The 15,512-nt window shown below is 44.4% G+C and overlaps 1 protein-coding gene across 7 annotated transcripts in view; it reads right to left on the reverse strand.

Moving 5' to 3' along the window:
- LOC117380277 (ubiquitin carboxyl-terminal hydrolase 2-like) overlaps positions 1-15,367 on the reverse strand; it is a 41,142-nt gene extending 25,775 nt beyond the window's left edge. The window contains exons 1-3 of one of the 7 annotated variants that reach the window (XM_055225996.1): positions 15,161-15,367; positions 9,543-9,656; positions 2,582-3,374 (exon numbers count right to left, since the gene is read on the reverse strand). In XM_055225996.1, the coding sequence (XP_055081971.1) occupies positions 2,582-3,328 (747 nt within the window). In that variant the 5' untranslated portion in view covers positions 3,329-3,374; positions 9,543-9,656; positions 15,161-15,367. Of the gene's footprint in view, positions 1-2,581; positions 3,375-9,542; positions 9,657-9,838; positions 10,358-10,449; positions 10,548-15,160 lie in introns of those variants that run through there. The other 6 variants (XM_055225994.1, XM_055225993.1, XM_033977057.2 and 3 more) reach the window with 6 other exon arrangements.
- Between the last annotated feature and the right edge of the window lie 145 nt (positions 15,368-15,512).

A 15,512-nucleotide genomic window follows, 5' to 3' on the forward strand; every position in this document is an offset into this window, starting at 1 on the left:
GTTGGACAGTACATTGGACAGGCTGGACAGGACTGGAGAGAGGGCATTAATGCTGTTTTGTGTTAACGTTTATTGAAAAATTAGATTGATCCAGTCTTTACCATATGACTTTTTTTTAAATCTAGGCCATAATGTAGTGATGTAGTTTACTGTAAAAACACATAGATTTTAATGCACGGGCCAAAGGATCGTTCTGCTCAACTAAACTAACTAAACATACTCCGAACAAAAGTTGGAGTCGCATGTTGTTTGCATAACCTTTCACACATAACCAGGGTTAAATGGAAAGTCATCAATTATACATAAACATATACTGTATAATACATTACGTGAAAGTATTTTTAACTGTAGCTCTGTAATTATATTTTTTACAACACCTAGAACTGCCTCTTATCCATAGATGAATCATTTAAAACGGTGATGTGGAGTAGAAAACTGCAGGTGTGAGTAAGATCAGAGTAAAATACAAAAGCAATTCAATCTTGAATACCTGATTTGAAAGAAAGTAGGTATTTAAGTCTAACTAGCTTGCTAAATCTAACATCTAAGAGCTAAATCTTTTGGCACGTTGCTAGCTAGTATGCATGGATTTTATGGCGACTAACGCAAGCTCTCATCCCAAAGAGTTATTTACAAGTTTATAAGTTTACAATAGCTCAAATGTTTGCAAAATAAATGAAAACAGCATGTAGCACTCTGATTTTTTTCCTCAAAGTTCTGTTTTTACAAATTTTGATATGAACATATTGATATTATTATACTAAGAAATTGTAACAAATGCGGTGAATGCATTAAATCTGGTGTAATCCTGTGTAACCTGCCCTTTCGCTTCTGCACTGCTCATGTAAGATGTTTCAGGCCTAATCCCAGAGGAAGTGGGTCACTGTGGCTCTGACCTGGTCATTAAAGCTGGACACTCTCATAACACTCGAGCTGCTTTAGAGTGAGAGAGCGAGAAGAGCCGAGGCGAAAACGACAGGTCAAGTGTGAGGGTTCAAAACTCACTGTCACTTCTGTTTGACGACCATGTCTCCAGATCACAGACGTGAAAGAGGTAAATAACAGAAAATACCATCGATTCACAAGTTTACATCCGCTCACATTCACTCAAAACGCTGACTTAAAGAGCTACGAGAGGTTGGACAACTCATTTCACTAAAACACAGTTAAAATAATCATGCTGAACTTAAAAAAAAGTAAAAAAGTAAATGAAATACCAGTTTGGACATTTTTTTAGGTTTCAAATTTTACTTCCTGGTTGGAAATTATGACATCACACTAGGGATTTCTATAACTATAACACTAGGTTTATTTATTTTGTTGAAATCATGTTAAAGTTTCAGAAAAATGTGTAAACTGTGTCTAACTTTTGGATAGAACTCTCCCTAGCCTGATGTCGTCAATATAAACTCTCTAAAGTAGAAATCTCTGCTTCTCTTGAGCTGGAGATGGAGCTCCTGTCATGCACCTGTAACTCGCTCGTCTCATCCACACATTATTGCTTTGCCTAGAATAGTTATCCATCTTTCATTCAATTGCATGCATTTTATTGCCAAAAAATGCCTTCGTGGAGTCACCTGGTTGTCTCCATGGAGATTTCCGTTATGCAATTCTGTGGAATATTCCAGTCAAAACAACACCTCAGGGAAAAGGTTTTGGACCCACCACCTAAAAACGTACAGTGTCCCTTTGATTTATAGTGGATCTTTAGACAATAAATCTAGTCTAGTGTATTATTCAACCATAATTTATAGAGAAAAACAAATTCACCTCAAGATGCATGTAAAAAAAAATACAAATGCACTACTTTATATAATATACAGATAACTATGGTTGTGATGGTTAGATTTAGGGAAACTGTATCCGTTTTCATTTTAACAAAGGTCTACAGAGAGAAAGTTTTTTTTTGTTGGGGATTCATTCTGAGTTTGAATGCCAACATTTTTAAATTAGAAATCTTGTTGGGCCTTGAAATAGTTTTTATGCAGCAGTTCATCCTACAGTGAAATTGAATCAGACGCCACTGGCACAGCACTGACATAGTATTTTAAAATATTACAAAGAGTATTTCAACTTTTCGTGGACACCCTGACCTCTTTACTTTAAGCAACAGTGCCCCCTTTTGGCCAAAGTCGTTAGTGCGCCTTCCTCACTTAACTGTAAAGCACAAGTGGCCTCCCTCTTTCCACTGTTATTGATCCTTTTGTACAGAGCAGGGCAATTAATACTGTAAAATGTAAAATGTAAAATCATAACTGCAACTATTACCCTATTGAATTACAAACATGTTATCATCAAAAACATAATTTATTACCTTCTGTTCAGATAATGCGTGAGTATTATGGCACTCAAAACCTTCGAGCAAAGCCACTTTTCTATCTAAAAAGGTTTTTAAAGAGTCACAAAGCTTTAGTCATAAAATGTATTTGGTTTATAGTTTCTCTACAGGTTTATTTTGATGGCACAGAAGCAAATGTCACGAGGGATGAACCAAATAAAAAAATCTACCTCTCTACCTTTGCAGCAGTATGACTAAAAAGCGAGTGTGTGTGTGTGTGTGTTTAATCTGGCACTCTCTTACCGTGGACGTGTCCCGGGACGGCGACTCAGAGCGGCCATTACTGCTGCTGGGTTCCCATGGCGACGAGGTGCTTAGTGCTCTGCTGCTGCTGCTGAGGATCTCCTGAGTGGAGCTGCGGGACAGGCCTGCGTATCCTGACCTCGAGCTGTACGAGTCGGACACGTCGCCGTTTCGGGTGCGGTAACTCCGAAGGGCAGAGGAGGTCGGGGTGGAAGAGGAGGAAGAGGAGGGGTCGCTGATGCCCAGAGAGGCGAGGTCTCTGCTTAGATCGCTTTGGGACACGGACTTGCGCCTGAGCGAGATGCTGGAGGCCGCTGGTGAAGAGGAGAGGTAGCTTGAGTGGGCAGAGGGCGAAGAGTAGGAGCTGTATGAGGAGTAGCCCGCTCCCCCGCTCAGCCCTGACCCGGTGTAGCTTTTCACGGGGGTCCGACTGAGACTCTCGCTGCGTCTACTCCCGATGCTGCTGGTTCCGAGGATGTCACTGCGCGGGACAGTCCGGCCTCGGTCTCGCTCCGGGTCAGAGGAGGAGCTGTAGTTTCGGGAGCGGGCGGCCGAGCTTAGGTAGCTGGACGAGGAGTATCCCGAGGAGGTGGAGGATGAAGAGGAAGGGGACTTGTAGGTGGAGAGCCTGTCCCGGTCGCTGTAGGAGCTAAGGCCCGTTCCCAGGGAGGAGGTGTATGAACTGTAGTGGGAGGTGTAGGAGGAGGGGCCGGGGTAGCGCTTGGCCGTGGACGAGACGCGGGACATGCTGCTGCTGGTACGGGACAAGAGCGCCGCTGGAAGACCGCATTGACTGCAAACACAGCAAAGAGACTGTACATCAGCAACTATCACCACTTACACAGCAACAATGGAGGAGGCATATTACTGCTCCACTCAACACAAAACGACAGGGGTCTCACGGAGAAATAACACAGCAAGACAAATAGCAGCTAAAAAGACCTCAGTCAGCATTTCTGTGTGTGTATCAAATATAACAGTATAAAATAAAAATACAAACTATACACAATAACACAAGTTAGCTGACCTTCCATCAGAAACGTTACATAGTGAATAAATGTGTACATAAGTCTGTTGTCAATTAGTTGCTGCCAAATCGAGTTACTTTTGTCACGTGGTCACTGAAGACGATCATAAAGCGGCGTTCATTTGTCCAGGCCGTCCACTCCCGCTGCTCTTGTATAATCCCATATTTAACAGCAGAGTGTGCCCACAGAGAGCGTCCCGGCCTGAGAGGCTCTTGTTCACGAGCGCAGCACCGTTTGAATAAATAAAAGTATCTGGTGTTGTGGATGAGTGTTGAGTTCGGTTTGGGAGCTCTGGTTTCCCTCCTCTCTCTTCGCTCTCCGCTCTCTCCTCTCTTCCTTCTTCTCTCCCTCCTCTTGCTCTTCTCTCTCCTCTCTTTTCTCCCACTTCTCTCTCTCCCCTGTGTGCTTTCTCCTCACTGACTTCTCCTCTGCTGCTCTAGATCTCTTTCTCTCTCTCCTGTGTGCTTTCTCCCCCTCTTCCCTCTCTCTCTCTTCTCTTCCCTCTCTCCTCTCTCTCCTGTGTGCTTTCTCCTCCCTGACTTCTCCTCTGCCGCTCTAGATCTCTTTCTCTCTCCTGTGTGCTTTCTCCCCCTCTTCTCTCTCTCGTCTCTTCTCTCTCCTCTTTCTCTCTCTCTCTCTCTCCCCTGTGTGCTTTCTCCCCCTGTTCCCTCTCTCTCTCCTCTTTCTCTCTCTCTCCTGTGTGCTTTCTCCCCCTCTTCCCTCTCTCTCTCTCCCCTGTGTGCTTTCTCCCCCTCTCTCCTCTCTCTCCCCTCTTTCTCTCCCTCCCCTGTGTGCTTTCTCCTCGCTGACTTCTCCTCTGCTGCGCTAGATCTCTTTCTCTCTCCTCTCTCTTCCCTCTCTCCTCTCTCTCCTGTGTGCTTTCTCCCCCTCTTCCCTCTCTCTCTCCTGTGTGCTTTCTCCCCCTCTTCCCTCTCTCTCCTCTCTCTCTCTCTCCTGTGTGCTTTCTCCTCACTGACTTCTCCTCTGCTGCTCTAGATCTCTTTCTCTCCTCTCTTTTCTCTCTCTCTCTCCTGTGTGCTTTCTCCCCCTCTTCCCTCTCTCTCTCTCTCCTGTGTGCTTTCTCCCCCTCTTCCCTCTCTCTCTCTCTCTCTCCTGTGTGCTTTCTCCTCCCTGACTTCTCCTCTGCTGCTCTAGATCTCTTTCTCTCTCCTCTCTTTTCTCTCTCTCTTCTCTCTCCTGTGTGCTTTCTCCCCCTCCTCCCTCTCTCGTCTCTTCTCTCTCCTCTTTCTCTCTCTCTCTCTCTCTTCTGTGTGCTTTCTCCCCCTTCCCTCTCTCCTCTCTCTCTTCCCTGTGTGCTTTCTCCTCGTGCTGACTCCTCTGCTGCTCTAGATCTCTTTCTCTCTCCTCTCTTTTCTCTCTCTCTCCCTCTTCTGTGTGCTTTCTCCCTCTTCCCTCTCTCGTCTCTCTCTCTCTCCCCTGTGTGCTTTCTCCTCCCTGACTTCTCTGCTGCTCTAGATCTCTTTCTCTCTCCTGTGTGCTTTCTCCCCCTCTTCTCTCTCTCGTCTCTTCTCTCTCCTCTTTCTTCCCTCTCTCCTCTCTCTCCTGTGTGCTTTCTCCTCCCTGACTTCTCCTCTGCTGCTCTAGATCTCTTTCTCTCTCCTCTCTTGTCTCCCTCTTCTCTCTCTCGTCTCTCCTCTCTCCTCTTTCTTCCCTCTCTCCTCTCTCTCCTGTGTGCTTTCTCCCCCTCCTCCCTCTCTCGTCTCTTCTCTCTCCTCTCTCTCTCTCTCTCCCCTGTGTGCTTTCTCCTCCCTGACTTCTCCTCTGCTGCTCTAGATCTCTTTCTCTCTCCTCTCTTGTCTCCCTCTTCTCTCTCTCGTCTCTCCTCTCTCCTCTTTCTTCCCTCTCTCCTCTCTCTCCTGTGTGCTTTCTCCTCCCTGACTTCTCCTCTGCTGCTCTAGATCTCTTTCTCTCTCTCCCTCAGTGACCACAGTGTGATGAATTATTCAGATTATGGATGTGGATGTGGCACACTCCGGCTGCTGGAGACGTGCCACGGCGCAGCGCTGCCCAAACACCAGAGGCTGAGTGGACCAGTGCTGAAACAGCCTTTAGACTGGACTTTAATGTTAAATCAATGGTTCATTCTACACTTCCTCCTCAGCACAGTGCACATATGTGAAAATCAGCCTCTTCAGCTGGAAGTGTAAAAGTATCTGAGCTGTGAGTTTAATCACTTTATAAGCACAGTGTGTTTGATCTGTACTTTTAGTGTCATTATTACTTTATATTTGTCACATTTTCAGTTATTTAGAGCTTTTAGTGTCTCAGTGTTAGCAGTAGTAGCAGTAGTCGTGTTTTCCCTTGTGGATCAATAGAGTTTGTCTGCAGTGGTCAGTAGAAAGTTAGTAAATAAAAGCGTAAAACTGAACTATTTATTTATTTTACTTTTACTGATGATTTGATTCTGCAGTAAGACGTCAAATCAGAATCAGTTCAAATTACAATGTTTCTATTCTACTCATTTAGTTTTGATAATAAAGCAGTCGCCAAACTCCCTTCGCTGGTTTATAATCCGTCTTTCCTTTGAGCAGTTGCCCTTGCGTTTGAGCACTACAGTGACTCCCAGCGAGCGCAGTCGTGGGAGGATCCTCTCTCGAGCTGATAGGACAAATGTAAACTATAGATTTCACTAGAGGAGTGGTCTCCGGGGAAACCGCGGCGTACACGGTCATGCCCCGCGCACTTTGCTTCTCTTGGGCTACTCTGCATTTTCTGCCTCCCCTGAGTCTGTTTCCTCCGCTGCCATGGAAACGCTGCATTTGTTTCTGTGCTACCGACGCATAGAGAGACCGAAAAGCTGCAGCGACGGAGAGGCAGATATCCGCAGCCAATTTAGACCGTACGCAGGCCGACAGCTGCTGAGGGGGACTGACAAAAGTGTAGAAATCAGACGCTCATCGATACTAAAACGAGTATCGAAACTAGATACTCATTTGAGCAGGTACTGATACTAAAAAAGTCACATTCACAGGACAGAACTGAACCTTTCCTGGATAGATTTGAATGATCTTGAGCTGTATTGAGCTGTATTAGACACACTGAGGAATTAAAATGAATCACATATTGTCGAGTGTTTTTAGTAATAACTGTGGTATTGTAATCGGTATCGGTCTCTATACGGTTCAAATAGACCTGGGATTGAATGAGGAAGTAGTGAATTAGGAGTTAAGTGGATGGGAGGACTGCACTGCTGTGAGGGAGGATGTTTTAGCAGCTAATGCCAGGCATGGCTTGGCAATGAACAAGAAGAGATGAGGTTTCAGTTTCTGGGCAGGGTTCAGACAAACAGCACGCAAACTGGAGAAAGCTCAAAGTGTAAATATTAAGAGCGTTTTAGGTGATGAAGTCATTTCTTATTGGTAACATGAGCGTCCGGACGTCAGAATCCTTTTAATTGCAAATGTGAAAAATAATTCCATCTCCCTCGGGGCAGCCCTCTGTTTTTTAATTTGAGCTATTCACATATTTTATCCTGGAGCCTTGTAACAAAAACGGAAATTAAAAACAAAGAAAGTTGCCAAAGTATCATCTTTGATACTTCAACCATGGTTAAAGTGCATTATTTCCTAGTGGATGGTCTGCCACGTGTTCGTCTTCACGGAGATGTTACTGCTTTACCTTTGTTCCACAGTAGAGCATTAAACTTTGTCTCCATAGGGACGAGCAGGTGGCACTACCAGGCCAAGTCAGCTCTGTGATGAGGCGGCACCATTCACACTGAGAATACATGTTTTTTTCTTAGCAATAAATATCTGTAATTGAATAAATGCAACATGGGCAACTTTAATGCTATACTGTGAAACATTTCTGGTCTGTTATTGCTCCACCAGAAAAGTTACATAGTGCACCTTTAAACTTTTTAAATCTTATCTGGGTGAGTGTTTGTCATCTGACTGTTGTCACTTCGCACACAGCGCTAATGATGAAATGACATTACACATTTTGCACTTGACGCAATGGTTTATGTAATTATGAGCAACAGAATTAAACAGCGACACTGTAAATGAGTTTTTGGTTTAATAAAACTGCTCCGATGAGGCGTTTTCAGGTTCATTGGTCGTGCTGGGTTTAACCGGTCCAACAGAAGCTAAATATACTCTGAAATGTGAGAGAGGACTGTGGTGATGTGAGAGCCACACTGACGCCTCAGCTCAGACCCTTCACTCTGTCAAACCAAACGTTTAAGAGTCCTGTTCTTTCACCGTCACAGCGTTAGTGTTTTTAGTAATAAGCTTGTTCTTTCTGTGAGTGTTCCAAACATTTAAGAGTCCTGTTCTTTCACCGTCACAGCGTTTTTAGTAATAAGCTTGTTCTTTCTGTGAGTGTTCCAAACGTTGCTTCAAACAGAGCAACCGAAGCCAATTCACATGAAGTAAACTCGTCACTTTTCTGGTCGAGGCTCCGTCATCTGCTTTACTCTCAGGAGATGTTCATGTTTTGCCTGGAAAGTTTCCCAGTGCAGCTTTAAACTTATCTAGCTACGTGGAAACAAGCAAGAGACACCACCAGACTAAGTTACAGGTCAGATCTGTGGAGTCTCGAGGTGTCCGCGGTCACAGGAACTATATTTGCTTGGTATATTTTTAGTAATATAACACCTGCCATTGAATAAATGCCAGATACGTTAAAATACCATAGTGTGGAACAAGTTGTGGATCCTCCTGAAAAGTTACATGGTATTTCTTTAAGATTATACACCTTTAGACCTTATTTGATGTATGTTTTAGCAGCGAGCACATGGCGTTCTCTATAGGAGTGAGGTCATTTGTCTCAGAATGGCTTTAACAGATGCGCTTCAAATGATCCGTCAAAACCGCTAACAGTGCGAACACGTAAATAATAAAGAAATGCATTAGTAAAAGCAAATCAGGCGTCCAAGCACAGGATTTTGGAGTAGTAGAATGCAGGCAGGTATATAACCCAATCAAAGGGGAGCAGCCACTGAAAATGTGTCATTACTCGTGTGTGTTGGTGAGTCAGACCACGCAGCAGCAGTGGCCTCACGCTGCAGAGGCTGTATGACCAATCTCTCATTTACTGGACTAATCACCAGATCAATTACACACATTATTACACACATTATTACACACACACAGTGACGAACAGCATGAATGAGGCTCCACAGAGATTTACATTTTGGAAACATTATCGATACGGTTGAGTCAAGGCACCGTAATGGTTAAGTCTGAGTTTAGTTTTCCAAATGTAGTTTATGATGTTATTGGTCATTTCTGCTTTTGTCCATGTTTAGTCTTTTACACGTCGGGTCAGTCCTGCATTAATCACAGTTTAGTCATGTTTATTTTTACTAATGGTACAATGGGTTAAAAAAGGTGCACTGTGTAACTTTTTTGTGGCAGAGAGCACGCCTGTGGAACAAAGAATTAGGTTCTTCATTGACTCAAGCAGGAGACAAGAAAAGGTCCATAATGTGTCTTTAAAACTGATATAAACCTGATGGTGCAGTCAGGGGGGGTCTCTTTACTGCACATTCAGTAACACACTTTGGTTATAGTAATACATTTAAGAACTAGCTTTAAGCACTAGTGTTTTAGTCCGTGTTTAATTGGTTTTATAGAGTCATATCGTCTTCAGTTTTACACCAGAGATGTTGTAACGGGGGCTCTGACGCACAGCATCAGCAAACCCAGTTTATTCATTCTGGTGAGTCACTGGGAGCAAAAAAAGAAAACTAGAGGTAAGAACGTTGGCTTATTTCAAGACGTCATTGTATAGATATTATTAGGAAATGAATATTGTTCAGATTATTTTTGTGTGTTTTGTTTTCCAAAAGTTAGTATGAACTTAGAAAGACATTATGGAACATTCTGGCTACAGCAGGTTTTTCTTCTATTTTACACTTTTTGGGGATAAAACTAAACACACAAATGCACGTGTCAAGTTGACTGTACCTGCTGTATTTGTAGTGATTCGTCAATCCCCACCGACGGAAAAGGCTTTGGGGCAGCTCATCCTACGGTTGCTACCCCGACGTACAGGTGCAGACTTAGTGAGACAATTCAATCCTGAAACACAAGAGCAGGAAATTAACAAAACTACGTAAACAGGTGTCATTCTGCAACCAGCCAACTATTCCCCGTCTATTTCAGTTCGCTCCTCGAATCGCTGTAGAAACCCCACATTTAGACAACACCAGTCCCCTGTTATCTTAAAAAATCAAAATACAACAGCAAAACTAGGAACATACCATTCAAAATTCATAATATGGAAGAAAATAAAAAAGTGGTCATCAACAGGTTGCCAAAATGTAGTTCTACTTTTGTGCTTGTTTGCATTTTGTCACATCACAACTCGGCCCGATATTTATTCAACCAAACTAGCACCAAACTGTTGTCACGCTAAACTCAAGCTCTAGAAAAGTCCAGAAATCCATTGCGGTTGTGTGTTCTTCATTGGACACTCCTGACTAGGCGTGCAAGATACAACGCACTTGAATCAAAAGCAGAATCATAATGGACACAAAGTTAAATCTGTCTAATCGAGTCTAAAACCTGCTCGTGCTGCAGCTTAAACTTCTACAAATATGAAATGTATGGGAGTCTTGTTTAGTTTAGCAGTTCAAATTTCAGTCTTCTCTCCTGGACATAATTTGAAAAACAAAATCCTACTATTAAAACATAAAGCGCACATCATTTTCTGACATCACAAAACTTGTCAGAAAAATCGCAATTAGATAATAACAGTAATTTTCCAAAATCGTTACGCCCTCCTTCCATCTACATGAGCATCCTCAGTGACAGGCAGGTACCTAAGGCGAGAAAGGTTAGTAGTGGTTATTGGTTTTGTCTGGAGGCTCACCCTTGTTGCGCGGAGCGGCAGTGGGCAGGAGAGGCGCTGGGGTGCTACTTGGGAGTGTGAGACTCGTGTAGTATGAGCAGAGCCACGCAGAATGCCACCGGATCAAGTTACAGTGCTGGTAAATATAGCAGCCGCCTATGACCTCCACAGGTCACTCAACACTCGCTGCATTCCAATTTGCTCTTAAAGGACAAGCAACAGGACCGTGCATCTAAACGTGTGGTCCCCGGGCGACTGGTGGTACGCAGTATGGTCCAGTTCAATACATGGTGCTGTTATGGACTTTGGTTCAGACCCGATAGTCCTGGTTTAAGTCTGGGTGCATTTGTACAGGTAGAGATTTAAATTTAAACCATGTCTGACTGGTCCTGATAAAAAGACCTGGTTTAGTTCCAGTTTAGGCCCTATTTTTACCTGTGAGTGCGAATCAATCCCCGGGACCTAAACGTGGCCGACCACCATGGGTCAAGCTCAATGGCGCTTGTCTCCAGATTAGCCTAGCTTATTGTCCAGGTAGGTCCGGTGGCTCTCCTGCCCACCAACTATGTGCAGCAGTGCTCTTCTCCCACATGGGCCCACGTAAACGCACATAACCGCTCTGACCAATCAGAGCGAGAGTAGCTAAAGCGGCGCTAGAGCGGAGCAGAGCAGGCCAAAGCTAATGATTGAAAAGCTGTTTTTAAGATAACTGAAGAAAAGCTGAGAAAAAGTTTACGATCTGAAAATAGGTAAAAACTGACACAAAATCCAACCTTTTTGAAAGTTGTAGATGTCAGCCCAACATGAGCAGTTTGTGAATACATTGTGCTCTATGGGACAAATAGGAGGGATTTTTCTCTTTGTGGTACCAATGAGTGGGCACTAATCCAACTCAAGACAGCTCTAAACTAGAAATACCCTCAGTCCCTACCCCAGTGATTTTAATAGATCCATGATCCATGTGAATCCTCTGATATTTAGTTAATGTTTAGACGACCTTTAGGGCGCTTAGGTACTTCACACCTGTCCTGGTTTGGTGCTGGTATTAGTTTGTAGACAATGTAAACATGGATTGGTCTTGTTGAGGTTCTGGGGTAGTCCTGGTGTAGACTGGGTTTAGTTCCAGGTTTAGTCCCAGTTTAGTCCCAGTTCTGATGTGGTGTACTGCGAGTGCGAGTGCAGACACAGCCTCAGATTGGTGTGAATTCTGAAATAGTAAAGGTCTAGTTTTGTTCAGTCACTGTTGCTTTTAAGTCACTTTAATCCTATTATATTTACTTCTATCTCTTGGGCTTGTCTTAAATCCAGTTAAGACATGTTTAGTGTAGGTAAATGAGTTATAAATTTGAATTCTTCTGTCTGCTTGCCTTTACTGACTGAAAACTACAGCCCTATATGAGGCCACTGTTGTGGTGAGTCTGTTATCATCACCACTAGCACAGGTCTTGGTAAAGTAATTGAGTAATTTATGTAATTATTTTTAGGTGGCACTTGGTGTGAAAAGTTTACCCACTGAACTGCAGCAGATTCGCTTCTGTCAGAAATTTAAATGTGAAATAAATAGGACACGAGCTTAAAGAGCACGACACATCCACAGGCTTCTCGAGTGATAACAACCAACGGCTTCTACATATTTCCACCATGTTTAGTACCGTCAGGGGTCACAGAGGTGAGATCTGACCCTTGCTGAAAAGCTGGAGAGTAGAAGTAAATACAGGAGCGACTGCAGCGTTTTAGACTTAACATCGTTTTTGGGTCACAGGTGTAAAAGTGTGGGCAGTGTGTCATCTTCTGCATGTTTGTGAATAAGAATTCACCATTTCAGGATTTTCTTTTTTACAGGCTGATTTATGTGGTTGCAGATATAGATAATCTTGCAATTGTTCTTTTAGAGATCTACAAAATTAGATTATTGACTATCCTATGATTAAGACAATTAAAGATGGCCTAAAAAAGACACACAATAAAGTCTAGTGTGATCTCCAAAGACATAAAGTGACATTTCTGCCCTTTTGTGGTGTAAACATCACTGTAAAGAGTAATAACACAGAGTGATAAATGGGAAGCGTGTGTAATCCCTCAGTCGTCCAGGTCTGATCTAAAGTAAAAGCTGTTAAGTTAAATCTGTCAACTGGACAAAACGCTGTAAGAGTGAAGACATTTTGCTGCTCGTCCAAGCCACTTCTTCAGTTCAGAGCCATATTACAAATGGGAAAATAATAAAACTTGAAAATGGAGACAAATCTTCATCTCAGTGTGTATTACTTTAGCTGGAGGATTTTACCCATTGTGTACGTTTAGGTTGATATTTTGTCCACAATCATAAGTGAAACTTTTGATATTGCAATACATGTTTCCATTATTCTTGCACATAATTAGTTACAATAAATTATTGTCTAGTAATATGTTCATTTTATCAGTTATTGTCTGAACCTAAAGTCTAAATGTAAACATTGTACATTGGCCTGACCAGTTAAAACACAGGTAAAAAACAACATAACATAACTGAGCATGAAACTGCTGACCCCATACACCCACATGACCCTTGACTTGAGCTGCCCTAAAGGTCAGAGGTGAACTAGAACTGTTCACTGTTGTTTCCAAATGTCATTCAAAAACACTCAGTGACATGAAATAAAGAGGATTAGAATCAATAAAAAGACAGCCCACGGTGACTTTACACGGGGTAAATAAATATAAATATTGATACACTGAGGGGTTATTAACATTGACTCTGCATTAGTAGCACATTACAAAGAGAAAACGTCACAGGAGGAGCAGCGCTGACGTACAGTGTGTCAGTGAGAGGCAATGGAAAAAAGCAGTAGTCTGTAGTGGACACAGATAGAGAGAGAGAAATGGAGAGAGGGATAGTGTTACACCAGAGAGACCAGAGACACTGCTGCTGGACAGACGAGTCAAGAGTGTTTATACTCGATGGACTACATATGATTGAACATTTTATGAAATAGGTTTATGTAATGGTAGTAACCAACACAGGTGACATGAGAAGAGGGTGGAGGAGACAGGACAGGAGAGAGAAGAGGAGACAGGACAGGAGAGAAGAGAGGGGAGAGGAGACAGGACAGGAGAGAGAAGAGGAAACAGGACAGGAGAGAAGAGAGGGGAGAGGATACAGGACAGGAGAGAAGAGAGGGGAGAGGAGACAGGACAGGAGAGAAGAGAGGGGAGAGGAGACAGGACAGGAGAGAAGAGAGGGGAGAGGAGACAGGACAGGAGAGAAGAGAGGGGCGAGGAGACAGGACAGGAGAGAGAAGAGGAAACAGGACAGGAGAGAAGAGAGGGGAGAGGAGACAGGACAGGAGAGAGAAGAGGAAACAGGACAGGAGAGAAGAGAGGGGAGAGGAGACAGGACAGGAGAGAAGAGAGGGGAGAGGAGACAGGACAGGAGAGGGGAGAGTGTGGAGGGGACAGGAGAGAGGAGAGAAGAGCAGAGAGTGCAGAGGAGACAGGACAGGAGAGAGGACACAGGAGAGGGGCGAGGAGACAGGACGGGACAGGAGAGGGGAGAGTGCAGAGGAGACAGGAAAGGAGAGAGGAGGAGACAGGACAGTAGAGAGGAGAGAAGAGGGGAGAGTGCGGAGGAGACAGGACAGGACAGAGGACACAGGACAGGAGAGGGGAGAGGAAACAGGACAGAACAGGAGAGGGAAGAGAGCGGAAGAGACAGGACAGGAGAGGAGGAGGAGAGGAGGAGGAGAGGAGGAGAGGAGAGGAGGAGACAGGAGAGGGGAGAGGAGGGGAGAGTGGAGGGGACAGGACAGGAAAGGAGAGGGGAGAGTGCGGAGGAGACAGGACAGTAGAGAGAAGAGGGCAAAGGAGACAGGACAGGAGAGAGAAGAGAAGAGGGGAGGACGAGACAGGACAGGAGAGAGAAGAGGAGAGGGCGGAGGAGACAGGACAGGAGATGGAAGAGGGGAGGGCGGAGGAGACAGGACAGGAGATGGAAGAGGGGAGGGCGGAGGAGACAGGACAGGACAGGAGGGAAGAGAGCGGAGGAGACAGGAGGGAGGAGAGGGGAGGGGAGAGGAGACAGGACAGGAGAGGAGAGGGCGGAGGAGACAGGAGGGAGGAGAGGGGAGGGGAGAGGAGACAGGACAGGAGAGGGCGGAGGAGACAGGACAGGAGAGGAGAGGGCGGAGGAGACAGGAGGGAGGAGAGGGGCGGGGATCCGAGCAGCATTGTACCAAACTTGTACTCGCCCTGCCGTGTGTTAAACATTATCTTTGAAGCATTGGGGTAAATCATAACTGTCATCAAGTTATTTCCTCCAAAACCCCTCAAATGTCCATAAAGACTCCATCCTCAGTCCTCACAGTCCTCTCAGTCGTCTCAGTCCTCTCAGTCCTCTCAGGCTCATGTGCACCAGCTACGCACAATCTAACACTGACACTTGATACTTGAGCGAATATTCTACACGTTTCCCTGATAAATCGCTTTTGTTTTCTGTTTTTTTTCGATAGATTCAGGTCTTCTATAAAAGATAAATAGAAGAGCATGTTCCCTTGGGCAGCAGCAGCGTAAATGAGTGCAAAAAACTTGGCAGTGCGCAGAAAATAGCGGTTTTGCGGTTACCTTTAGCGCAGATCACGACAACAATTCAACTTGACTTCTAAAAGACAATTTAAGAGAAGTTTAATCCGAGTTTTGCCCTGTGACGTGTAATAATCGTTTATAAAAGCTCCTGTGAAGCGACGTAACGTAAACTCACCCGAGCTCTGCGCATCCCGGAGCGAATATCCACAAAAACACCACAAAATTACTCCTTTTTTGCGTTTTGGCTGCCGTTAAAATCAATTCATGTAATCCGGGGAAGAAATCAGATGCAAACGGAGCACCTACGTGGGTTTTTACTCAAGGCAACGGTGGTTTTCAGCCATATCTGCCCCGTCCTCCTCCCGCAGTTCAGACTTCAGCGAGCATCGAGTAACGGACACCACGGCTCGTGCGCTTTAAGGCTGACGTCAACCGTACGTACCGGAGCTGGCCTCTGATTGGCTGAAAAGACTTACGTAAGCGTCACTCGCCTCCGTAAGTCACGTCTTTTACGTCGTTGCCGCAGA

Source organism: Periophthalmus magnuspinnatus, chromosome 13, assembly GCF_009829125.3.
Source record: "Periophthalmus magnuspinnatus isolate fPerMag1 chromosome 13, fPerMag1.2.pri, whole genome shotgun sequence".
NCBI classification, from domain to species: domain Eukaryota; kingdom Metazoa; phylum Chordata; class Actinopteri; order Gobiiformes; family Gobiidae; genus Periophthalmus; species Periophthalmus magnuspinnatus.